The following is a 25,105-nucleotide window of genomic DNA, read 5'->3' on the forward strand; positions in this document are numbered from 1 at the left end:
AAACTACCTCCACCCCTATCTCTCCTTCCTCTTTTTTCTCTTTTCTACTTCCTTGTTTTAATCCCTTATCCCTAACCCGTCCCTACCCCGGAACTGACTCGCCCCCCACAGAAGGTGTGGCCAACATGTACCGGGATTTCTCTCTTCCCTCTCACCACTAATAAAAAAAACATCATTCACCACGTGGGATGCGGTTGTTTTTTGCCCTACACGAGCACGGGAGCACGTGCTCACGTGCTCGTGAGCACGAGCACCCGACGTCGGACATCGGAAGGACATGGCCAGAAAGAGCTTCGCCCCTTAAAAAAAAAGAAAAGCGCTGTTTCACAAGCTTGCTGGCGGGACAGCGACCTTGGCCGGAAAAGCGTTATCTGGCCCCGCCTAAATGGAGACATCTGGTCACTTTGTTTAACCAATCATAAACCTGAATTTTTTTTTTATCTACTGTAGTTGCCCTTGCAATTGCTTGAGCTCCTGTACCATCTGCTCAGCCTGTGAGTTGCCGGTGATGAGGTGCGCTGGTGACTCAGATGATATTCATGCAATAAATCATGGCAACTTAAAGCAGCTCCGTTGCCCAAACAAACCTTCATTAACACTTCAATTGTGTCTAACAAAGACCATAAATCCTTGATTACTACGCTCGACGACATGCTGCTATCCACTCACACCTCGAGCCATTTGGTGTATAATAACCTGAAATGCTTTTCCTCACTGAACCAGCAAAGCCTATGTGAATTTCATTCCAGGATGTTGGCCATTCTCACTGTGTCAGTGCTTTTAGCTTGTGTTTCTGGTTGTTTGGCATTAAGTATGGGATCCAGACATAATGGTCCCGGACATTATGATCCCAGACAATATGGTCCCGGACAATATGGTTCCGGACAAAATGGTCCCATGTCGTTTTCGCTGCATTTTTTTCTTTTTTTTTTTCTTGCTTTTCACAGGTTTGTAGATTGCATGTATTTATTTTTGGTGAACATTTGTGACATGAGCCATTGGTTATTTTAGAGTTACTTTTTAATTGCTTGGTCTTCAAAGGTTTATGTTATTAAATGTGATTCGCAAAATACTTATATTGCGAGCCGTTCGTCAATCTAGAGTTTATATTTTTCACGGATAATTTTCGCGATTTGTTCTACTTTTCGTGTGTTCAACTTGAGTTTCAACCAGGCTACCGAGAAATGCAACAGCAACTTCAAACAATCTGCACACAATTGAGCCGTATCATGAATGACCCTCTGAAAGGCGTGGGCCAAGTGCCGTTTCAGGATCGTAGACCTTTTGGACTGGATTGGGTTTTTATGGCACAAGGGCTGCTGAAGCCCAACAGCATCAAAGAAGGGTAGACCTTTTGTGGGAACGTAATAAAATGTGTCATGTGTTCAAAAGCATGTTTATTATTTTCCATTCTTATTTTCTAACATTGCATCAAAACATGCGGTATCTGCACGGTAGATTGCCTTTATTCCCCCTATGACGAATCGACATGTGACGAATGAACCATTAAAAGTAATCGCTGCAGATATCAGTGACATTTTAGACAGTGCATCAAATGTGTCGGTAATTTTACTTGGGACCATTTTGTCCAGGTTTAATTGCGCTTGGGACCATATTGTTCGGGATCATATTGTCCGGGACCATTTTGTCTGGGACCATATTGTTCGGGACCATATTGTCCTACACCCATATATGCTATTTTCACCAATTCCTGGCCATCAGATGTATAGCTTCTGTCACAGGCTTTCGTGGGGATGATTCTGCGGTATGTGGAGTGCACCAGAGTCAGCGGCCCAGACCGTGGATCCATTGGTATCACAACACATGATCCCTGCATTAAACAACATCATGTCACCAACACACTGATCTCACCAGCTATTGTGCACATGCTTGGTGACGCCATAACTGCTCACAGGGGACAGACGGCCGTGCACAAGACAGGTGGTGTCGTTTCGTATACTGCACGCACAGGCCCGCAGCGGGGTTATCGCGCGTGCAGGGGACTGCAGTTCTCAGAATGAATAGCGGCAGCAGCAGCGTAACAAAACTCTTGAATAGGTCTAAAATATCCTCTCTGGGGCCTCCGACATTTCTACCCTGAACTGCTTCGGACACGTGAGAAAGGGTGAAATTCTATGTGGTCTTTTCTGCCAGCTTCTGGAACATAATTAGAGTCTCCTGCAGGTCAAGAGTAGCAGGAGAAGTCTCTGTCCCTCTCTTTCGACATTGGCGGAGTGAACACTGGAGAGAAGCAAACCACCTATCATGACAAGTAGAGGTGGTTTCCTCTTCTCCACTCTCATGCTGTTCTTGACCTGCAACAGACTATAGCGCCCTTGTCAACGCTTGCAACATGAGCAGAACTGTGGGAGGGTTGGGCTCATCCTTGCCCGCAGGAAAGGCAGTCTGCTCAAAATGTCTGCATTCAGATTCTTCAACGCACAGCTACAGGCAACACTGAATTTGGTCAGTAACCTGCTGGCACCTGTCAGCACCATGAATCGTCTTGATCAACTCGAGGCAATGATGCCGAAAACCTTGTCCTTGGAGTTTTCGTGCAGCGTGGACTCTGACGTACACTGCTCCAAGAGTCCGCAAAGAAAAAAAGGTCCAAGGCACCTAGGAAGAGGGTTCCTACTCAAGCTGAGTCAGCCGCAGACACTGCAGTCGCTGACCAACGTGACTGTCAGCTCGGTTTCTCGGCTGCGCACGGACATCATCGCCTGGTTTCACCAGATAGATTTCAGGTTCCAGACGTTTAAAGTTGCACCAGGTGAGGCCATCCCATTGATTGTATCCAAGCTACCATCTAAGCTAGGACTCCATGTGGATTAGGTACCACCTCAAGACGGCCAAGCTAACAATGTAGGAGCAAATGAAGAAAGGTTTCCGTCGTCGTTACAACCTGGACAACGAAGCTGAGGCAAAACAAAAGATGTTCAGCACAAGTCAGCACTCGGGAGGGTCCTGCACCCAGAGCCATACATACGATCCTGCACCGACTCCGCCTTCTGTTTACTGGAGCTCATCCACGAGTGCAGCTACCCAGAGACGAAGGCGGAGAAATGCAAGGTTATCCTGGCCACACTCTTCCACAAAGCACGAAAGCATGCTTCGACAGGCGCTTCGCTTCGTTGAATGAGTTGCTGGACTCTTTCCTTTGCTTTGACCAGGTTGTCTTCAGCCAACCAAAGACACCGGTTTTGGCTCTCGCTGCAGAGTGAGTGCAAGCTGCGCAGGGACAAAGAAAGCGCGCTCCCTCCTGCTCTCGAAGCAGGGCCGGCCACCGCTTCATCGGAACGCCGACGACACCAATCGTCACCAGCACCCTTCTGCAACAGAGAAGCAAAAGAAGCAGCATGCGTCGCTTCAGCATATGTCAAAAACTTTGCGGGACTTTCAATGTTCTTCGTCCCAATATCCTGAAGTTCGTCCGCTCCGTCTCATTTGTAAGAGAAGCGGCCACTTTGGTCACGTGATGTCGGCAAGAGCTGACCCAAGAATTTCTGGAATGGCAACGGCACTTTGAGTCTGTTGCATTGTTGACGGAGAAAAGTGAAAACTTGATGCCCCTACCGCCTGGAAGGTGTCATCAGTAGTTTGTCACATCACCTCTGGTGCTGCAGTGGGCATCAAGACAATTAAGCTTAGCAATGCGGAATCTGAGCCCATTTTCCGTTGATCAAGCCTTTTTTTGCCAGGGGACTTCTGTCTCAGAACCTTGGAAAGTAGTCAACCCTCAGCACCAACGTTGGTGTTACATTCAACAGCGGTACGCAGCTCGGAAGTTGACCTTCAGACAAATCAAGCTTGCTCAAGAAAAGCGAGAAAGCGACTTTGACAGTGGCACATGTATGTTCTTTTTGAGAAGGACTAGCTCTTAGTTTTGTTTAACCCGAGACTGGGGTATTTCGGAAAAGGGACGAGAAGAAAAGAGGCCACAAGGAGGCGACGTCTCAACGTCGCCTCCTTGAGACGTCGCCTCCTTGTGGCCTCTTTTCTTCTCGTCCCTTTTCCGAAATACCCCAGTCTCGGGTTAAACAAAACTATGGTTAACTTCCACCAGCTGGCCTGCACCCTTACAATTTTTTGACTAGCTCGTGTTGTAGGAGAGCCCACTCATCAGAGTCAAGGCAACACTATGATTTACAGGCCCTCGCCAAATTGTGAGCCGGCTCTCTCCCGTGAACTACTAGCTTGAACTCGTGGATGGTACTGGCCGCGATGTAGTGCATGTGGAGAAACTGAAGCCGGTCATCAAATTTGTGCAGCCTCTACCTGGGGACTGAACTTTGTAAAATTTATGTCTTTTCTCATTTATCACGTCGTATGTATATCATTATTTATTCATGTGCATATTGCTCAACGCAGTATTTGTTTAATGTTTGTTTAGTGTTTGGTGTATGGCAGCGTGATATCAGGTCAACACTTAAGAACCTTGGCACGCGACGAGCTGCAAAAGAGACATCGCTCTGAAGCGGCTCGTGCGAGCGCTCATGATCGAAATAAAAGAAGTAGTTTTGGCATGGTAGCTGATGACGTTGACATGTCTTTCCTGAGCACGGTGCCCATTTATCTTGATGACCGATCCAGATCGTCACAACAACATTACCCAGGTAAATTTCCATGATGGGTTTTCCTGCTAGGACTGTCTCCTTGCGGAGTTGGAAAATTGCCGCAGCAGCCGAAATTTTTAAGAGCATCCTTTTCACTCTGTCATCCTTTGATGGTGTTTATGGTGAGCATATCTGCTGTCTGCACCGTCACACACAGCTATAGTGCAATGCCTTGTGGCTGGGGCCTCTGCCATGGTCTGCGTGGGGGTGGGTTGGGGCACAGCAAGTTTTCTTATCTTCCCCTCTGGGTTATGATTATTCATTGTTTCCATACGTGTATCTGTTATCTTGTACTTACGACTACAGTTTGTGGCGGTGGTGTTTGCCTGACGTGAGGTTTTTTTCAACTTTTCCACAGCCAGTGAGAAAAACCTCACGTCAGGCAAACACCACCCCCACCACCACCACCACACCTACTCAGTGGCGGACTAGCAGGCGCACATGCGTAAGGGTACTAACCTTACCGTCTAGCATTGCACGCCGCTGGGTGGGCAAACTTTCTTGTGCAAATAAAAATTATTATTATTATTATTATTAGTGAGGTCCAGTGTTGAAAAAATAGTGCCTCCAAGCACGCTCGCCACAAAATCTGCTACAGCCCGCATCAGATTTACCGCCAGTTTTTCAACCGCGTTGTGTTGGCTCGATTATGCCTTAGCTTTGAAGCATCCAGAGTTCTGCCTCCACTGCGGTACACATTGCAAAAGGAACAGGAATGGCCTTCAAAAAGCGCAGAGCTACATCTTTTTTCAGATTCAGGTTCACCAAGGGTTCTTTGTGCCTGCTCATCCCTGGGTCAAGAGCTTCCTCATGTGTCAGCAACGCGTCATCTAGGGTCTTGCCCTGGTCAAGGTGGTAAGCTACTGTCTACCTCAAACTCCATTGGTCTCCCTTCGACTTCGGGTAAGACCAGATAATTCTTGACCAGTACATTATTCAGTGAAGAAAGGGAGAAAACACAGGTGAGCTGGTGAATGACAAACATAGTAAACCCGAGACTTAGGAAAATAAAAAAAAAATGAAACGAACATTGAAGTCTCGGACACAGGTTGAATTATTCAACAAACACCGCCTTATATACACGCCCATACCTCCTTCACAATCCACCCTTTGGCGAATACGTGCTGCCACCTAGACACGCGACTGGGATCGAGAATAAATGGCTAGAAAACAATGCGCGCACCAGGCCTCTCTAACCTGTTCGACACACAAAACGTGAGCCACATCCTGTTTGCCCATTGAGCCGCTGTGACCTAGATACGGTTTCCCCAAACTTGCATTTGTCCCGATCGTGGGTTATTTTCTGTCCCGAAGTCGGCATGAAGGAACCATTTTCCCTCTCTGCTCGGCCAAAGGAAAAGAAAGAAGGTACTAGGACCATTTACTCTCAAACCAATGTTTCTACAAAAGATCCTACTACTAGGTGTAACATAACTTCCAACCATACCCAGCACACGAAACAAGAAACAAAAAGGACATGAAACCCAGACACAAAAGAACAGGCCAAAACAAAGGACCTCAAGCCGCAAAGGCTGCGCAAGCGCAAGATGGTATAGCCTCGACTGCCTTCACAGCGCTTGCAGAAAATGAGCGCTCGTGCAACCGCCATGGTGTGATCCAAAGCAATTAGCTCACACTTGTAGAATCTGGCTAACAGTCCATGCTAAGGGGAGATGAAGCATAGAAAACTGCAGCTCTAGGCACAAAGAAAAAAAAAAAAAAAAAGAACCTGCCACATTGGAAGAATATAGGAACAGGGATGGGGGCAACGAGTTTGAATTATGTGGGGGATGGAGAATATAGCACCCCTGCCCACCTGTTCGCAACTTCGCACATAACCCGAGCCTATTTAAAGATCTATATCCCATTCCCACCCGATCTGATCGGCATTCCTAATCAGTTTTGTTTTCATATGTTCAGTGACAATGCAAGCCAGTTTTAAATACTTTACTTTTATAATATTACTTTTCCGTACTTCTCACTGCAACATTTTCATGGCGAGCATACTGTTCTCCAGATCACGAGAGCCGCGCACAAGTAGCGAGCCTCAGTTTGGGCATCTAGGACGTAGTACGTAGCAGTTGTGCGTCTCGTACGCACTGCAAAATCTGCGTAAAACGATCCAAACTTCTTTCAGCAAGCGCTGTGACCCAAGGGGGTATCGGAGGTCGAGTGTGTTAGCGCACCGCAGCTCGTACAGCGAAAGGTCCCGCTGCCAGGGATCCCCACCCCCACCGCGTTTCGATCTGTTGTGAGGCACATACCCCAGGCTAGCAGTCGTACTGTAGTGGCTAAATTTTCTCAAATACAGCCTGAAACGGTGTCGCCAGAACCTAGACAGGCCGATCGCACGCTATTTAAAATAGTGAGCGTCTTATTTTCTTCCGATGTGCCCAAAACGACGACAGTGCATGCGATTGAGACCAGCGGACAGGCGGGCTACCACTCTTGCCTTCGAATCGTTCGGGAGTCGGGCACCTGCATTTGCACCACGATCGAAGAAACAGAAAGAAGCGATGTCAAATCACATTCACACAGAATCACTCCAAGCTTCCTTGCTTGTGCCGTCAGCCGTATCAACGCTAATCAAAATTAACAACGCCTGCCGCGCGCGTTCCGCTGCTCATACAAACAACAACAAACAATCAGGGTATTTTGCTGCAGAAAGTTACTTCCGCCAGTTTTAGCTAGTGATGGGACGAATCTTTATCCGAATCGAGATTCGGAGACGAATCTGAAGATTCGGAAAGATTCGGAAGAGTAGCCGAATCTCGAGAGATTCGGAAAAGTTCGGAAAAATTCGGAGCGTTGCCATGGTTGCCAAATCACGTTGATGTGTGTTTCAACTTTTCGTGATATTAAATTAAATAAATTCTACAAAGTGCACGAAATAATATTGTAATATAATATTAGAGTAATAAATAATATGTTCCGTTTTGTTAATATTATTTTGGATGTTTATCGAGAACAGTAGCCTAGCCAGACATCGCGGAAATATTGGTTTCGGTTCCGGATCACGACCCAAATCGCCCAAATAGGCATGTTGGTGCACGCACGTGGAAACACATGCGCATGTTTTCATCGCCGCAAGAGATCGATGCCGTACATGCTGTTCGGTACAAACACATTTCGTGCCCATAATTACTATCGCAGTGGCACACACCACATAAGTATGTTCAATTCGATTATCTCCAACGAGTGCCCACTGAGGTATTTCTATTGGATCACGGGAAACAATCTGAAACTCCTGGTTAATGCAGGCTTTCCGATTTAGTGTTTGTTTCCGAACAATGAAGTTGTGTTGGACACCCCTGTGTTGTGTTTCTTTTTTATCAAATAAAGTTCATGTACACAAGTACACAAAACTTGCTGCCGAGAACGGTGAAACGAGTTTTTCTTTGCCACCGGTGCCAGTACGCGGCCAACATTCATCTCGCTCTCGCGCCTTACAGGTACAGACATACGCAGCTCTAGAGAAGGAGACGAATAATTTCCTTGCCTGAATATATATTTTTTGTGAGTTGCGCCAGATTACATATAATACACAGCGTTTCGCTACATTTCACCGGTCACCGCGAAACCGCACAGAAAGCGAGACCGTGCATTGGTTAGGCCTACGTGAACCACATCGATCAGCTCAGCTGGACCTGGGCGCGAGCCAGGGTTTACAATGACAGTACAGTACATACCATACGTTGAAATAAACAAGACGATATCTGGCTATATGCAGGAACAGTATTTAAGAAGCGCACAACTGACCGCATACGCGAGGTTCACGACAACCTTCATGCTGCCGCCTGCATCCAGCGACGAATCTGACGAATCTCCGAATCTGCCGAATATTCGTCGCGAAAAGTTCGGAAATTTCCGAATCTGTCCGAATCCGAATCTCCGGTGATTCGTCCCATCACTAGTTTTAGCGAAATGCGGAGCTCAACTGGCTCAACCCCTGCTGAACCGACGTTATTCAAGGTATTGAATTTGGCGTAAGGGTAGTGTGTTTGGGGTATGCGAAAAAGACTACGGTATTGACTATTTAGTGAAGAAAGGTAAAAAACACAGGCGAGCTGGTGAATGGTATCCATAATAACCCTGAGACGAAGGAAAAATAAAAAACGGACAGTACAACGAACTATGGCGTACGCCGAAATGACTACGGTATTGATTTTGGCGTACGCCATAACCAGGCCATAACCACTACCGTAGTCGAAGCAGAGGGGTAGTGAGATCGGCGTCCTACACCTGCTTGCTCGAACTCATCTCTGTTACGTCACGCCGCGGTGGTGGCGCGTCGGACGCACTTCCGGTCCGGGGCTGTGGGCAGAAGTGCCCATTTGAGACGTGTATTCCTGCGTTGTTTTGAAAAGAACCAGACAAAAATTTGCCTTCTTGTCAAAATGCTGCGACTGGGGCTGTACTAAGAGTGTCGAGAAAGGTTTGAAGGTCAGTTTTTATGCGCTCGGTTCGTCCGAGAACGCGGATATGTCCAGTGAAAAGGGAAAACAAGACGCCGTCGGACCACGATTGCTTGGGCGGGAAGCATTTTGGGTTAAATTCACGGATACTACTGGCCATCAAATTTATTTGTTTTGTTCCAAAATGAACGCCGGAAAACCGTCAAGTTGTACGGACCACATGCGAACTACGTTCAGTGCGTCTTCAAGTTCAAAAGGTCGCCTGATCGTTCGAACTGTCGTCTGCTCTTTCAAACGTTTCTGCTTGTTGTCTGCTTTTTTAGAGGACACCGGCCCGTAGACCAAACGTGGGCCCGGTACTTGCGATAAGAATTAAGTGCAGGCCTCAAAAGACTTAAGTTTGAAGGTTGGTAAGCAGGCTCGACAGTAGATACAAGAAGATGTTGATCCTTGTTACCACCGGCCATCACCGACTTGTTATGCCTGATTCACTTGGTTAGATTCTGCTTGCGATTTTCAGTATCGACGTCGACCATCTCAACTACTTTTCACGCTTTCGCAGTCCGAGCGACGTCGCTACTTAAAATTGCGAGCGAAATCTCATCATGCGAATCAGGCTTTAGCGTACGTTCTGCGGCGTCCACGCGGAATGAATCGCCGCATATCAGATTAATCACGCGAAGTTTTGCGGTGTAACGAGCTTCGTTAATTTCGCTGACGCTGCTCAAGTAGTCAGACATCGTTAGGAGGACGTAGAATCAACAATTCCAACGCGAAAAAGAGCGCGGAGACTCACACCGGCGCCTGCCGGCGCCGACAACATCGCAATTCAATGGTTTGTTTATGGGCGACGGCGAGCTTTTTGCCCACACCCCCATCGCGCATGCGCGGCGCCGGTGGCGTCCGCTAGGGCAGAGCCTCCTATATAAGTGTACAATGCCCGTCAGCTCGTGGCTCCGGCAATGCAAAGGCAGCCGGCAAAAAGTGCGTGTGGTTCCCGCGTGGCGGCGCCAGCTAGGCGTACATGTTGTGTTGTGCGGTGAAGCCCATGGCCCTTCCCGAAGGGAGCAGAAGATTCGCCGGACGTGCTCGGCGGCCAAATGGCCAAATATCGGCGTGCACGGCGGCAACTCGGTGAGAACCCCATGAGCCGCTGTGATTGGACTCGAACCCCGGATGAGGAGCAGTATCTGGGTTACAACGCAATCTTAACCTGAGTTGTGCGTAAGTAGGAAAAGCGCTGCGGTATTAATAATTTCCGCCAGCAGGGTTTGCAAGCTCGAACGTCAGAAAAGTAAGGTCAGGCAAGGCAGTGAAACGTCGGTCGAGAGTTCGGCTTTCTATATTACGCAGTCGCGCTGGTCAAAGGCTTTCCATATGATAATATTGCATCGTGTCTAAATTTTCAGCATGTTGAATTATCTAAATGAAAAAAAAAAAAAAATGTTACGTCGTGAGCAGTGATAAGCAAGAATCGAACTGTGTCTAAATAAGGGACAGCAGTTCTGCTGAAAGAAGTTTTGCAACAACATTTTGTCTCCCTTTTTTATAATTGATGCGTTTCAACGCATTAAAACAAACCCTAGCAACACAAAACATTGCTGCAGTGTTGTGCTATGTTACCGGTGGAACGTGATCGAGTCACGCTGCAGTGACGAGTGCTGGAAATCCGACCAAATTTAAGGGAAAATCGACTTGTAGCAGGTGCTGGATTTATTAGCAGGAGTAAAGGCACCCAGTAAACTCATTGGAAACAAATATAATCTTTATACATATATCATATAATTTGCGCAGAAAGACCAACTCGGACACAAAATCACGAAATGCCAAGGCCAAATAAAATACATATGAACAGAGTTCCGCTTGACTAAAGGTAGAAAAAGAAAAAAAAAAAAAAAACACTGCTCTAATCTACCTTTGCGTGCACTCTACCTCACCTTCTGAAACTTCCGAGATAGAGGCTTTCGTGCAAACATCTTAAATCTATCGTTCCTGTCTGTGTGACAGAAGGCATAGTTAACAAGGAGCGGTCTGAAGAACTTTGTGCAGACTAGATGGATCAGTTCACGGCGATGAGCCTTGTTGTTCGTTGGGCAGAGCAGCAAAGGAGAGTCATACACTGCTGGCAGTGCAAACTTCACAAGAGTTTCGAGGGGCTGCCAATTCCTGAGGTTGTACGACAACACATCCGCTGCAAACATCCTGAGGACATTGAGAAGGTGGGCAAGTTCATCTGAGGGATACAAAAGGCCTCCCCGGTCCAGGTGGTTTGTGATCCCTTGCAAGGCACTGTTTGTCTTCGGCTTTGTTAGAAGAGGTATGCAGAAGAAGCATGAAAAGTGTTCTTGTACAACACGGGCAATGTAGCCCCCAACGTGCGCTGTCGCCGACAGCTCGAGGCTTGGCAGGTATTGTACATTGGGATCTGACAGCTTTTCTAAGATTTCCGCTGCACTCTGTGGAAGTTGGAATGGCGTGGCAGCTGACACTGCTGGTGGTATGCACCGAATTGCTGAAGTCATACCCGATGAGGTCGAGGCAGCATGTGACACATTGCTCTGCTGGGAAGCTGTGATGAGACCAGTCTTCAGGATCTTTTCAATTCCTGAGATTGCAGCCCGAACGCTAAGCTGGTCATTGCACCCTTGAGATCGTCTCAATGAGCCAAACAGGGACTCAATGGCGTCGCTGCTGAACTTCCTGGTCAGTACAAATCCAAACTCTTCCTTGGTGAGAAGGTGTTGTACACATGCAACTGTCGAGTATGTTGTCAAGAGAAGGGCTTCGTAGGTTTCTGTCGTCAGGAACTGTGATGGGCTTGCCGTGCTCTTGATCTGCTCGAGATAGGCTGGGAATGAAAACTCGAGCCATTCCAGACGAGGGTCGTCTGGGTGATCATACTGGCGCACATCTGGGTAGCGTTGGTGTATGTGTTGTGTGCAGTTACTGGTATCATGCAAAATGAACCAGCGGTACACAGAGTCCATGAAGAAGATGGTTGGTCCTGCGTCCGCATACAGTAGGTCACTCGTATGGCCAGCTTGTTCCTGGAGGTGCTTGAGCACAGCTGTCACTTCAGGGGAGAAGAGCTGGACTGCTCTCTTGGCATTCATTTTCTCTATGTTGCTAGGGAAAAGATGTTTGCGACTCAGGAACCTGACTGGCTTGACAGCCGCCTCTCTCTGGAGCTCGTACAACTTCTTGAGGTAGAAGGACTTGATCTCATTGTCCTTTCCAAAGTTGCGTTCCAGGAATTGGGACCGTATATTCTTCAAGATGTGAACATAGTCAAAGCTAAGGAACAGAATCCTCTCCGGGTCATTTGGGTGCAGGATATGATGTGTAAGGAGTCCCCCACAAAGCTGCTTCATTGCATTGACATTCACTCGGTGATTGTCAGTTACAATCCGGAGTACTTTGAAGCCAACGTCTTCCACCTTGCCCAAGACATGAAGCAGAAGCTTGGCCAGTTCGGTCCCTGTTAACCCTTTGGTAAAAAAGTAGGCAACAGGGATCCGGTATGGAATGCTGAGCCCATTCATGAGAAAGCACAGTAGCGAATTTGCCAGGATGGGCTGCTTGGTCTTTTCAGTCAATGGTCCCAGGTCCACTTGGCCCACAAAGACATCCTGCTGCTTGTTGTACTGCAGGCTCTGTTTGATCTGCATTTCATCAATAATGAGAGAGCATGTCCTTGATTGTGTGTTTGCCAGGTTGTGTAGTTCTGTTTGAAGCCGAGCCTTCGCCAAGTCGCTGAAGCCAGTTTGACCTGAGGCAGCTCCAATGTAGCTTTGCAGAGTGTTCCTGCTGGGAAGTTTAAAAAGCTCTTCAGACCTTATGTGTTCATAGGCCTTCGTAGAAATGTGTCTCAGCAAAATGCAGTGACGGATGGTATGTTCTGTCCACCTTGGGCTTTTCTTGTGGTAGTTCTTTACTTGGTCGACTAGAAACATAGCCGATATGTTCTTTTCCTTTGCTTGTTCACGGATGTTAAGAAAATTTGTGACATCATCTTCTTCCCTCAGGTTTCGCAACTTTTCCAAGTCTTTTTTGTATCTGTCAACCGTGTTCTTGAGTCTCTCCACTTGGTTTCGCAGGGTGGTGACTCGTCGGGTCCATCTACGTTTCTCTACGGTTAGTTGTGCTGACATTTTTCGAACGTTTGCCTGTGTTCCTTGATGGGTGAACAGCACTGGCTGTTGGCATGGCCTGCTGTCTGGCACTTCTGATGCCTGCCTGTTTTGAGGCTCCAAGGTGCTCGCTGGAGATGTCCAGATGGTTTGGATTCGTTCAGCACCTTCATTGCACAGAAAGGAGGTCGGTGGAGTGTCCAGTGTAGAGCTTGATGTCGCATCAGTCACTTGCGAACTGCCTGTGTCCAGGCATTGTCTCTTCTTGGGAACTTCTGATGAATATGGAGTGCTGCACTTCCTTCTGATAGCGTCCTTCATCTTAGTGATATTTGAAGGCGGCATGCTCCAAAAGATGCTTGGGATAGCGCCTTTCTTCAGCTTTCGGCGTTTGCCCTCAACATAGTCGGATGGCACAAAGTGCCGACTGCAAACCATGGAGTAGGTTGATGGCAGCCAGTCATCTCTCTTGATTGCTTGTAGCCAGCTCGCTCGTTCATCCGGGTCTGATGGTATTTCGTGGAGTGCAAAGTTCCTTTCTTGACCTGGCTTCCGTCTGCTTGAACCACAATGTGGTATGCAGCAGGTCATGCCTGAAATAGGACGTCATGATTAGGGCCAAACCATCTTTTCTCTTCCTTATCTGAATATAATAGTGATCACTCGTGTATCTGCAATTAAATGCTTTGTCATCTTCTGTGTGTAACATTCTTTACATATGTGAACTTCGACTGATAAACTGAGCGCATTGTCGTAAAAGGAGTATGTTCAGTGTTTATTTGTAACATATTTGGGGTTCTGCGTATTGGATTTAATTTCTGAGCAAAATGCATGCAGAGTTTTTCGGAGTTTTAGTTTGTGGTACATGAAATTCAGAGTGGCTTTTCTAGCCGAAGTGAATGAAAGGTAGAAAGCAGCAGTTTCCAAATTTTGTAAAGGAGCCTTTTCATGTGTGAAACATATTCGATTGTGGTTGTAGGGAGGCTAGCTTATTTTTATTTCAAAAGACTAAACAGCAATTTTGTGACACCTACAATTCGAAATTGACACTAAAAACGAAGTGAATCGTAAGCTGGCTCGCGGAACCACGGTGATATAAAGGCCTGTTGGGTTTATTAAAGCTGGCAGACCCAAAAAATTTCGAGTTTTTAGGACAAATCTAAATTGACAAAATTTATAAATAACAAAATTTTTTTATCGGCAAGTGTTTTCTGGTTTTTATTGGCTTTATTCAAAAACGCAGAACCTATTACAGGTTTAAAGGGACACTGACAGTGTATTTATGCTTGCCAAGGTTTTTATTTGTACATTACATATGAGAGCCCAATTACCCGGAAAACGATTCGCTGCTCAAAATTTGTTTTCTTTCCGATCGAGAACTGGCCGGTTTGAGTCGCGCTTTTACTCTCTTCTCTGTGGCCATATGCCGTTTTTTATGGTTTAGACACAACCACCAAAGATCAGAGTCGTACGTCATCGAAGGCAGGCACACAATATTAGAAATGGAAAAGCCATATGATGCCCATTATTTGTGGCTTCTAAAAAGCTGCAAATACGTTGTTTTGGGGGGGGGGGGGGGGGGGAAGAAGTATCACAGCCACCTCTCTCCTCTTCCTATATTTCTTCTTCCTCCCCAGTCCATTAAAACTTGTTGGCCTAGTTGCTTCATGGTGCAGTCTAGTAGTGTTTGCGCGACAGAAGGAAGTAGAGGGGCTTGTCCGTGTCTACTCACTTATTGTCCCTTGTGCCGCACAAAAACTTCTAGACTCCCCAGTCCAGTTTCGGTTTCAATTTCAAGCAGTTGCGTTTTTTTTTTTTTTTTGAACTTTATTAAAAATATACGTGACGCTGTAGCAACATATTGATTCGATAGTCTTCTGATACCATAATAAATCACCTGGCAAAAAATAAAAAAAATAAAAATTTTGGGGGGTGTCAGTGTTCTTTTGTTTTATAATGGTTTATTTAACACCACTTGCGAAGTACACAAATGTTTGTGAATAAATGCTTCGAAACTCAAGCTGGATTTTCTCGGTTGATTTTTCAGAATGGTAACGTGTTAGCTACTGGACCACTTCCTTAAACTATCTCCCAGGAGTTTGTTTTTCGGCACGTATATGTGTTTGTAGTCATATATATTAGCAAGTATGCTAGCGCTAAATGACGCTGATTTATTTCAATATGATGACCTGCCATGGAGATACTATGTAAATGATGCCTAGCACGTACCAGTGCTGATATATGCACTATTTTCGCTCCAAACAGGCTTCTAAAAATACGAAATGTCACCACATCTGTAATAAAGCTAAATTAATCCTCATACTGATATGTGGTCTACGTGTCAGATGAGACCTAAATAAATCGCAAAAAATTCGTATTTGCGAGCTACAACACTGTAATTTATCACGCAAGTTCGGCTAGGTGGTGAATTTAGTTACTTAAAATATCAAGAAAAATACTTCCCTCAGTCAAAAGTTACAAGGGAAAATCAATAAATTACCGCGTATCTCGATCTAAAAAAAAAAAAATAAACCGTGGTTGTAGGCCATTGGGGTGTTTGATTTAACAAAAGCATGGACGGGACAGCCTTGATATCGTAACCCGTTTTTGTCTACCAAACGTCCCAGTGGCCCACAAGATTGTGGCTCACCTTATGTCGGCCCATAGAACTTTGCTTGTTTTTTTGAGTGGGTCAAGTCTTTCCTTTTTTTTATTTTCAGAAATAAAATCCACTACCGAGCCGAACTTCTGCGGGCAATTACACTGTCGTAGCTTGCAAATCCGATTTTTTAAAGATTTATCTAGGTCTCGTCTGACATCTGGACCACGTACGCTGTATAAATTTCGGTAATGTACGAAGCGCAAGAAAATTATTTCTTTTTTTATGTGCTACTGGCAACTGATGAAAGCAGGCGAGACATAGACATGAAACCGATATAAGACATGAGATGTTTTGACGAGGGGAGAGAATGGTAGATTTTATATTTTCTCAAGAGCCGAGCTGGTATATGTGCAATTTTAAAATGACAGTTGAACCACCAAAATATAGCATTCCGTAGTTTTCTTATACAGGCGTGCTATAAAATTATTTGAGATATACGCTACTTCTCTGGAAAATTGTTTGACGGAACATTAGGACGTTTTCGCGTCTAGAATGCTCTGTTTTGGGGTCGCGCATGCAGTTGCGCCGCTATTTACTGGGCTTGTGAGAGCACTAAATGGTAGCTTCGCGGTGATTATTTGCGTTCATGTTCATTATATTATTTAGAGTTATTCTGTCACTCACCTGCTAACAGTCGTTGCACGCCGTTTCCGTCCCCGCCCGAGAAAGCGCCGAAATTCCGTTTTAGCAGACGAAGCGTTCGGCGGTCGCGCCGCACCAGCGCCTCCTGGCTACACTTACCTTGGTTTAGCACAGAAGTCGTTTGATGGCGCCACTTACCCGTACACGGCACGTGTACCGCCCTGAAAGCGGAGCTGACAGGCATAGTACACTTATCTAGGAGGCTCTGGCTAGGGGCGCTCCAGGCGCAACGCAAGCTGCGCCTGGAGCGCCCATAAACTGGAGCGCCCATAAACTGATTAAGCTGACTAGGCAGCTTAATCATGAGAGGGAGCAGCGGGTCGGCCTCGAGAAGCAGGCGGAAGAGCTGGGGGAAGTATGGAAGGCGGGTTTAGAGGAGCGTAAGAGGGAGTGTGACAGTAGGGTAGAGCGCCTGGAAGGGGTAATTCGAGCGAGGGAAGAAAGGAGGAAGTGTCAGTTCTAGCGGGACGAACCACCAGTCTGCAGGCTGGGATCCCTGGTGGTCGGGAGTCCGGCCTGTTGGCAGGCGGGCTCGACGACGCTGGAGAGCTGATTGAACCTCAGCTCAATGGCGCCTTCGAGCAGCAGGCGTCGGGCAGTCAGGTGACAGGAGATAAGTCGCAGGACAAAGGCGCGCAGGCACCAGGGGGATCTAGGGTACTGGTAGTGGGGAGCTCTAACGTAGCACGGGTTAGGAGGGGTGTACATAACAGGGTGAAGGGAGACCAGAGGGTAACCGTAGAGGTCCAGCCAGGGAAGTGTATGGTGGATGCTATGACCGCAGCACGTGAGGGGGTGTGGGATAACCGGGAGGGAAGGAACCTAGTAATAGTTCATGCGGGGCTTAATGATGTGCTGAAGGGTAGGAGCCAGAACCTCGGAAAGCAGCTAAACGTGGGAATACGTAAGCTGAGGGACGTGTCTGAGAATGTGCATGTGGTTGTGTGCACCATTCCAGAAGTTCGGGGGCAGTCCGGGTTAACGGAGAGGAGGGTTGTCGAAGCCAACGGAGTAATTAAGGGTATGAGTCGACAGCTTCGGTACGACGTAATGGAAGTAAACAGAGAGGTGTACGAGGCTGGCTCCCGCCCTTTTGCAGATGGCATTCACTACAGTGAGGCCACGGGTTACAGGGTGGGGGATAGGATGGGCCGCACGGTGACTGCTTTTTTGGGGGGACCGAGGGCCCTGGGGGCACTGAAGTAATTGAAAACCCAACGAAGTCAGGAGAGGCACCCAGGGTTAAAAAGAGGAGAAAACGTAAGAACAGGTATAAAAAAACAGCACAATCAGACATTGGATATATTAACATGCAGGGTGGTAGAAATAGGTTAAAATGGGAAGAGGTAGAGGAGCAACTAAGAAAGGAGGATTTAATGGTGTATGGGTTTGTGGAAACACATCTCAGAGACATGGAGCAGCCACCTTGCAACCCTGACTATGTGTGGGAAGAATGCAACAGAATGGAGGGAACGAGGAAGGGAGGTGGAATTGGAGCATTTATTAAGAAGAATATGAACTTTCAACGGATCAGAAAGGAGTGCGCCGAACATTTGTGGCTGAAAGGAAAAGTCGCTGGGGAATCAACAGTCCTTGGAGTGGTTTACTTATGGACAGGGACAGGTGCTAAAGAGGAAAACAGAAAAATGATTGATTGCATATCAAGAGACATTAGTGAACTAGGGGAAGGCTCCGAAATAATTATTATGGGAGACATGAATGCCCATATTGAGGGTCTGGATGGGTATACGGACTCAACTGGAAGCATATTACTAGAACTGGTGGAAAAACATGACTTAGTTTTATGTAATACCAGTCAGAAGTGTGACGGGCACATAACTTGGGAAACTGGCAATCTGCATTCAACTATAGATTACGTACTCATGTCACACAAAATATATGGTAAGTTACAAGTAATGAAAATAGATGAAGAAGGTTCCAAAAGTCTTGGTAGTGATCACAAACGTATTAAGCTGAATTTTGCCAGAGAAGTAAATCCTGAAACTAGACAACATAATTCAAAGCAAACTTTCTGCAGCGACAAAGAGTTGGAAATAGTTGTTGAAAGAATAGAGGCAGCAGTTTCAGGGCACCGGCATACAGATTGGACCTATGAGAGCCTAACTAGGCTTTTTGCTCTAGAACTAGACAAAGTTAAGAGTAAACGAAAGGGGAAGCAAGGACATAGACCAAAAAGCTGGTGGGACAAAGAAGTGAAGCAAGCGATACAAAAACGTCAGGAAGCTTCTAGAGAACACAGGTATTCCAAGCGTAGTGGGGAGTCCGAAACAGAAGTAAAAAGAAAATGGGACAATTTTATAACATGTCGCCGAGAGGCATCCAGTTTGATCAATGCGAAAATTCAGAGAAAGGGTGAGGAATGGATGAGTAATGTAAGTAAGAAAGATAGAAACGCTGCCAAGAAGTTTTGGGAGCACTTGAACTCACTCGGTGAAACAACGCAAGCTAGACAGAGGTTCATACTTTCGCATCAGGGAGATCAATTAGAGGGAGATGATGCGATACAATATATAGGAGCAGTGATGGAGGAGAAATTTCGGGAACGGTTACATGTGGAAGATAGGAGAACCGAAGGAAGTAGCAGTCCAGTTTGTGACATCGCGGATTTTGGACAAAGAGAATGGGAAAAGGCGGAACGAAGAGTCCCTAGTGGCACGTCGACAGGCACAGATGGTATCCCTATCAAGCTGGTGAAGAATTTGGGTCCTAAATCTAAGGCAAAACTAAGGGAGGTAGTGAGTACCATGATAACAAAAGGAAATATTCCAGATGAATGGAGGCTTAGTAGGATGAGTATGATATATAAGGGAAAGGGAGATAAGTCTGATATTAGGAATTATCGTCCTATAACCGTGACACCGGTTATTTACAGGTTGGTAATGCAGATTATAAAGAACAGACTGGAGGAATGGGTAGATTGCGAGGGCATACTGGGCGAATTACAGAACGGGTTTCGAAAACAAAGAAGGTTGGAGGACAATTTATTTTCTCTAACACAGTGTATAGAAATAGCGCAAAAAGAAAACAGACAGCTCTGGCTGGCATTTCTGGATATCAAGGGTGCCTATGACAATGTGAACCAAAGAAACCTGTGGGACATAATGGAGAACTTAAACCTAGATGAAGGACTAACAGCACTATTAAGGAACATTTACAAAGATAACAAGGTGATTATAACATGGGAAGGAAAGGCGACAGGGAAAATAGAGATAAGACGAGGCCTTAGGCAGGGGTGCCCGTTATCGCCTTTGCTGTTTATGTTGTATCTGAGAGGATTGGAGGATAGACTAGAGAAGAGTGGGCTTGGGTTCAACCTTTCTTACAGTAAGCTAGGCCAAAAAATTCAGCAATCCTTACCGGGATTGATGTATGCGGATGATATTGTACTAATGGCTAACAACAGGACAGAGTTGCAGGAATTAATGAGCATCTGTGGTAGGGAAGGAGAGGAATTAGGTTTAGAATTCAGTAGCGAAAAATCGGCAGTCATGATTTTTAACGAGGATGAAGTTGAGAGGCTGAAGATACAGAATATTACAGTTGAGAGAGCTAGTAAATACAAGTATCTAGGAGTATAAATATGTGATGGTGCAGAATATCTCAGAGACCATGAAAAGTATATAATAGGTAAGGGCAACAGAAATGCAGCTGTAATGAAAAATAGAGCACTTTGGAGTTACAACAGGTATGAGGTGGTGAGAGAGATTTGGAAAGGGGTCATGGTGCCTGGCTTGACTTTTGGAAACGCAGTGCTATGCATGAAATCCGAAGTGCATGCAAGACTAGAAATAAAACAGCGCGGAGTAGGTAGACTGGCTTTGGGGGCACATTGCAAAACGCCAAACCAGGGAGTACAAGGAGACATGGGATGGGCATCATTTGAGAGCAGGGAAGCGGTGAGCAAGGTAGAATTTGAGGATAGGTTGAGGCAAATGGACGGGGAGCAATGGGCACGAAAGGTTTTCAGCTATTTATACATGAGGAGTGTAGACACAAAGTGGAGACAGCGCACTAGGAAATTAAGAGGAAAGTTTTTGGGCTATAGCGAAGATACGGAAGAGCAAGTCTCAGTTAAGAAGAAAGTTAAGGCCACAGAAAGAGATTGGTGGCTAGAGGGAATGCAGACAAAGACGGCTCTGGAAAGCTATAGATTAAACAAAAGAGTTATTGCCAAAGAAAGCATTTATGACAATTCTAGGGGAAGCTCATTGCTGTTTGAGGCAAGAACGGGTGTTCTGCGAACCAGAACATACAGAGTGAAGTACCAGGAAATTGATACAGTGTGCACTGCTTGTGGAGAGGAGGACGAGACGGCTGAGCACTTGATACTCTACTGTAAAGGGCTTCACCCTATGCCTACCGAAGACAACATAGATTTAATAAAGTCATTGGGTTTTAGAGACAGCGAAGGGAGAGTGGATTTCAAGACTGTAGAGATTACCAAGCAAAGATTAAGTGAATGGTGGAAGAAATCGAGAGAAAACTAGGTATTTTCTTATCCACTGATGGCAAGGGGGTTTCATAGCCTCACTTTCTTTGCACTGCGGAGTGAATATAGATTTCACATTTAAATATTCTCAGCTTAAATGGTAAAACAAAATGGCTAGGTGGCGTAAGCTTCCGCCCGATCCAAAGGGCTCAGCCGTATTCATCCATCCATCATCCATCCATCCATTTGTTTGTAAACATGAGTTAAATTTGTACAAAAGCAGCCGCTTCGGTGGCTGGAACGACTAGGCGACTAGGCCATCCTCTCGACGTCAGCCTCGCCGTAGCTTTGGTCGTCTTGAGACGATCCTACGTCACGATTGCGTTGGATGTCACGTGATCTCCGCTGGGCCTTCTCCGAGCGCTTGCCAAAGTGGGCCGTTTATAACGAAAAATACAGCCACCAGGCTCAAAATACAAACGTGCGATTGTCATTTACGGATAATGTGGATCATATTCAACCTATTTTTGAACACGACGGGAATATTTCAAATTTCATTGAAGTATCCCTTTAAAGTAAAGTCACTGCAAGAAAAAAAAAAAAAAAAAAGTCAACAACCTACTTGTCGTAAGCAAGTTTCAGCGGTCTCGCGTCGTGATCAAAGCTTCTTTGGCACACCGAAATGCTGCGTTTCTGTGTCTTCGCACGATCGGATACCGATCAAGAATCGATGCCGCGGCAAGGTTTTGAAGGTGCGTCTCGCGTATACGTCTTTGTATCATATATCGGCCACGAAGTTCTGGATCATCCAACTGTTCCGGCGAGTTGCTATCAATAAAGGTGGGGGGGGGGGGGGGCAATTTATACGCTGGGTCAAGCTCGTTTCTGGACCGCGAGTGCCGCTGCCGCAAGTCAAAAATAGTCATCGGAGTAAAGTAATACCCGTGCCACACGGTCAACTCGAATGCCATTTACAACAAATGACATTTGTGTTATCGGCGAATCAGCTCGAAATCTGTCGCGCGTGGAATGCTCTACGCCCGGAGTTTCGCGCAGATTGGCCGTCCGCTCGAATGTAATTCGTTGTAAAGGGCATTCGAGTTGCCCGTGTGGCACTAACGCTGCTCCAGAGGCAGATACGGCTTCACGCACATTGCACTCGCAAAACACATCCACACGGTTTCGATTCTTGATCAGTATCCAAGCGTCCGAAGGCACAGAGACGCAGTGCTTCGGCTTGCCAAGCAAGCTTTGATCACGCCGCGAGGTTGTCGAAACTAGTTTTGACAAGTTATGCCTTTTCTCCTGGGCACTGCGCTTCCGCAAATATTTCCACATATTTTTAACAGCAAGTCTCACGGCTTACACAAGGTGTGAAAGAGCTTCTTTTGCGAATGATGACGATCGCATAGAAAACGTGTCTTGAGCACGCTGCCGCAAGCCTCCGCAACGCTCCAAAAACACGATTAATAACATGCAAGACGGCCGGTGGCCGCATGGCCGCACCACCGATGGTTGTTGAATAGTCTAGTTGTTTCAGTTGAACTCTTCATAAGAAAATAACGGATATAAATATTTCAGTGTTTTAGCGTAATAATATTTTTTTTTTACTTATCTGGGTTACTTGCATTTTTCTTTAAACAGGATTTATGTTAAGTATGGCCTTCGAGCATTTTTGCGAATCACGCAGTCGGAAACATTGGTCGTTCGAATCTTCAAGCTAGCGTCGGTGGCCCCATTTGCCCTAGGAGTTGTGGTCGCTTGTTTACTAGGTTGCTGGGATTCTTTTTTTGTTGCGTGTGTTCGCTAGTTGGACTGCAGAAATTTGTAGGTCCGACCTGTCGCGGCGGCGAAGATGTCTTCGCGTTATTCGCGCCCCCCGAATTCGTCGCTCTTTGTTCGAAACCTGCCAGACGGCACCAGGTAAGGCTTCATCTTGCGTCTCCTTTCTTTGCCACACAGGAGAGCGCCTTAACTCACGCCGATTACACGTTCGGAACCGTGTGCCAACGTTTGTAACCGAGTGCCAAGAGGGTACAGACCGTGACTGAGCGTGAGTTGAGTGAGAAACGTGCCGGCGAAAGTTGCAGTGATCTGGGGCGGCGATTTGTTTGTGCTGGCGCTCCCGCCATGACACTTCATGTCGCTTGATCAGTCGAGCGAGCGGAAATGCCATCGAAGTCCACGAGACGGGCTTACTTCGAAACCATTGCTGCGTGTTGCCTTTCACGGCGAGTTTACCTAGAACTTTGCTTCATCGGAAATCGCACCTTTTTGTTAAAAGTTCAGGCGACGCCTACTCTCCGCGATTTTGCCCTACGCTGTACGCTCAATGCGGACCTGTGGAGTTCGCTTTTGACCTCAAAACTTGGAACTCGTCTTCGCTTCCTAAACGAGAGATAGTCACAAAAGCTTTATGAAGGACAGCAACTTGACATATCTTCCGTTTGTATCAACCATACCAGTACTTCATGCGCTGCGTGCGTTCGGTTCGCCCTGTTATGTTTTACACCGCAGAAGTTGTAGTTCAAAGAAACATGTAAGCGGAAATAACCGTCAGTACCCAGCAGTGGTGACGCTTGCAAGCTATGTATACTTTGTTGGTAGGAATACTGAAATTGAATCGGACGTACACATCGAATACAAGTAATACTAATAATTACGTGCATTTGAGGTCTGCCTTAGTTTTCTTGCTACATTCATGACCCTGGCAAGCAGCCATTAAAGTGCAACATATCTTTTGGATATCTGTGGCATTTGTCAAGTCTTTGGCCTCAGCGTTGCCCAAAGCCGGTGTGATTATGGGCTTTGTCATTATACATCTTTAGCATGTCACGAGGTCATTGGTTGAGGGAATAGAGTTTGAAATTGGATCACCTCACTGAGTGCTCCAGTTTCAATTCGCTTACCTTCGCGACTCTCGGCTCTGTTCATGGTGCAAGGGATGTAAAAGTGCTCAGCGATCGAGGCCTATTCAGCCATTGCGTCCAGGGTCTAATCGCCCCCTCCCCTGACAAACGGTGAGCGCTCGCAGATTGGGAACTTGGAGCATCCGGTCTCAGCAGTGTAGTGACAGAGCTGCAGCTCCCAGCGCCACTTGGTGCAGCAAGAGGAGCTGCTCTGCTCGGTGGTAATGCCGCCACACAGTCGCCACCGCCGCCGCTACTTTGCCATCCTGTCCATTCTCCCCACCACCACCACCGTTTAAAGCTCGAAAGTAACCCTGCTGTATGAGCATGCTCATATTTACTGCATAAGCAAGTTATAAGTAAGATTCTGTTTACAGATACATCCGAAAAACGCTCGCCGGTAAAACTTTTGTCAGTTCAGATTTTTTCGAAAAGCACAGAATTTCGATGTCCCGATGGCAAAAGATACAAAGCAACCTGTTCACAGTACCCTTACCACAGAATAATAAGCATACCTCCAAGTAATCCTGGTACAATTTTTGCATCTTGATTGCAAACTTTTTCGATAAGACCATCATGGCTTTCAAGAGGTTATCCCTGCAGAGGTAATCCTTAAAGAATGTTGACATTTGCTCTTTTCGTTCGTTTTCTGTGAAGTTCATGCATGCTATGAGCCCTGGTATTCCCTGGTTCTCGGTGGAAGGTGACACAAAAGAGGTAACCGTCCTGAATAAGCAAATAATGCAAAAGTTTGCATGAAACAGTGGCAAACTCTGATCGTAAAAAGCAGGAGTGTGGTTGAAATTTCTGGCTGACGGGGGTCGTGAGAGTCGCATATTAGTGCCTTCCAGGGAGCTAATTTTGAGAAGGCCTATAGCAACTCCAGCAAACGTGGTGGTTGGCAGTGTTTGTGGCATGTCAGTTGCTTCTTCTTCGCCCTAAACTCACAAGTACAGTGTACGTCCTTCCTTTAGTGTCATAGCACCAGACGTCCTTCCTTTAGTGTCATAGCACCAGATGCAAGGTCTTCTAATCTAACCTTAAAGTGTACTTTTCTCAAGAGGAGGTTTGAAAGGCTGAATGTAAACAAACAAAGCAATATACCTAGCAAGGATGATGAGGATCTCAATGCTGCAGGGTGTGCGGTTTGAGCGTCTTGGCCAATGGCAGAAGCTAATCTGTGTAAACCAAGCAGGGCATCTCTGCAAAGAGGGAGTTAGCTGCAACGTTGTCGCATGGCTTGCAGGGGCTCTTCCCCTTCTTTTTCAAATGCTCAAACAA

At 46.3% G+C, this 25,105-nt stretch overlaps 2 protein-coding genes across 2 annotated transcripts in view; one reads left to right on the forward strand and one right to left on the reverse strand.

The window, feature by feature from the left end:
• The window catches only part of LOC8037527 (hypoxia-inducible factor 1-alpha inhibitor), a 52,923-nt gene extending 44,416 nt beyond the window's left edge, over positions 1–8,507 (reverse strand). Inside the window, exon 1 of the mRNA XM_042292670.1 lies at positions 8,306–8,507. Within this exon, the coding sequence (XP_042148604.1) occupies positions 8,306–8,380 (75 nt within the window). The 5' untranslated portion in view covers positions 8,381–8,507. The remainder of the gene's footprint in view (positions 1–8,305) is intronic.
• A 14,107-nt stretch (positions 8,508–22,614) lies between these two features.
• Positions 22,615–25,105, forward strand: part of LOC8025640 (serine/arginine-rich splicing factor 12) — a 33,590-nt gene continuing 31,099 nt past the window's right edge. The window contains exon 1 of the mRNA XM_029983706.3: positions 22,615–22,838. Coding sequence (XP_029839566.1) covers positions 22,771–22,838 — 68 coding nt within the window. The 5' untranslated portion in view covers positions 22,615–22,770. The remainder of the gene's footprint in view (positions 22,839–25,105) is intronic.

This window comes from Ixodes scapularis, unplaced genomic scaffold, assembly GCF_016920785.2.
Source record: "Ixodes scapularis isolate PalLabHiFi unplaced genomic scaffold, ASM1692078v2 PGA_scaffold3__209_contigs__length_174095766, whole genome shotgun sequence".
Taxonomy (NCBI): Eukaryota; Metazoa; Arthropoda; class Arachnida; order Ixodida; family Ixodidae; genus Ixodes; species Ixodes scapularis.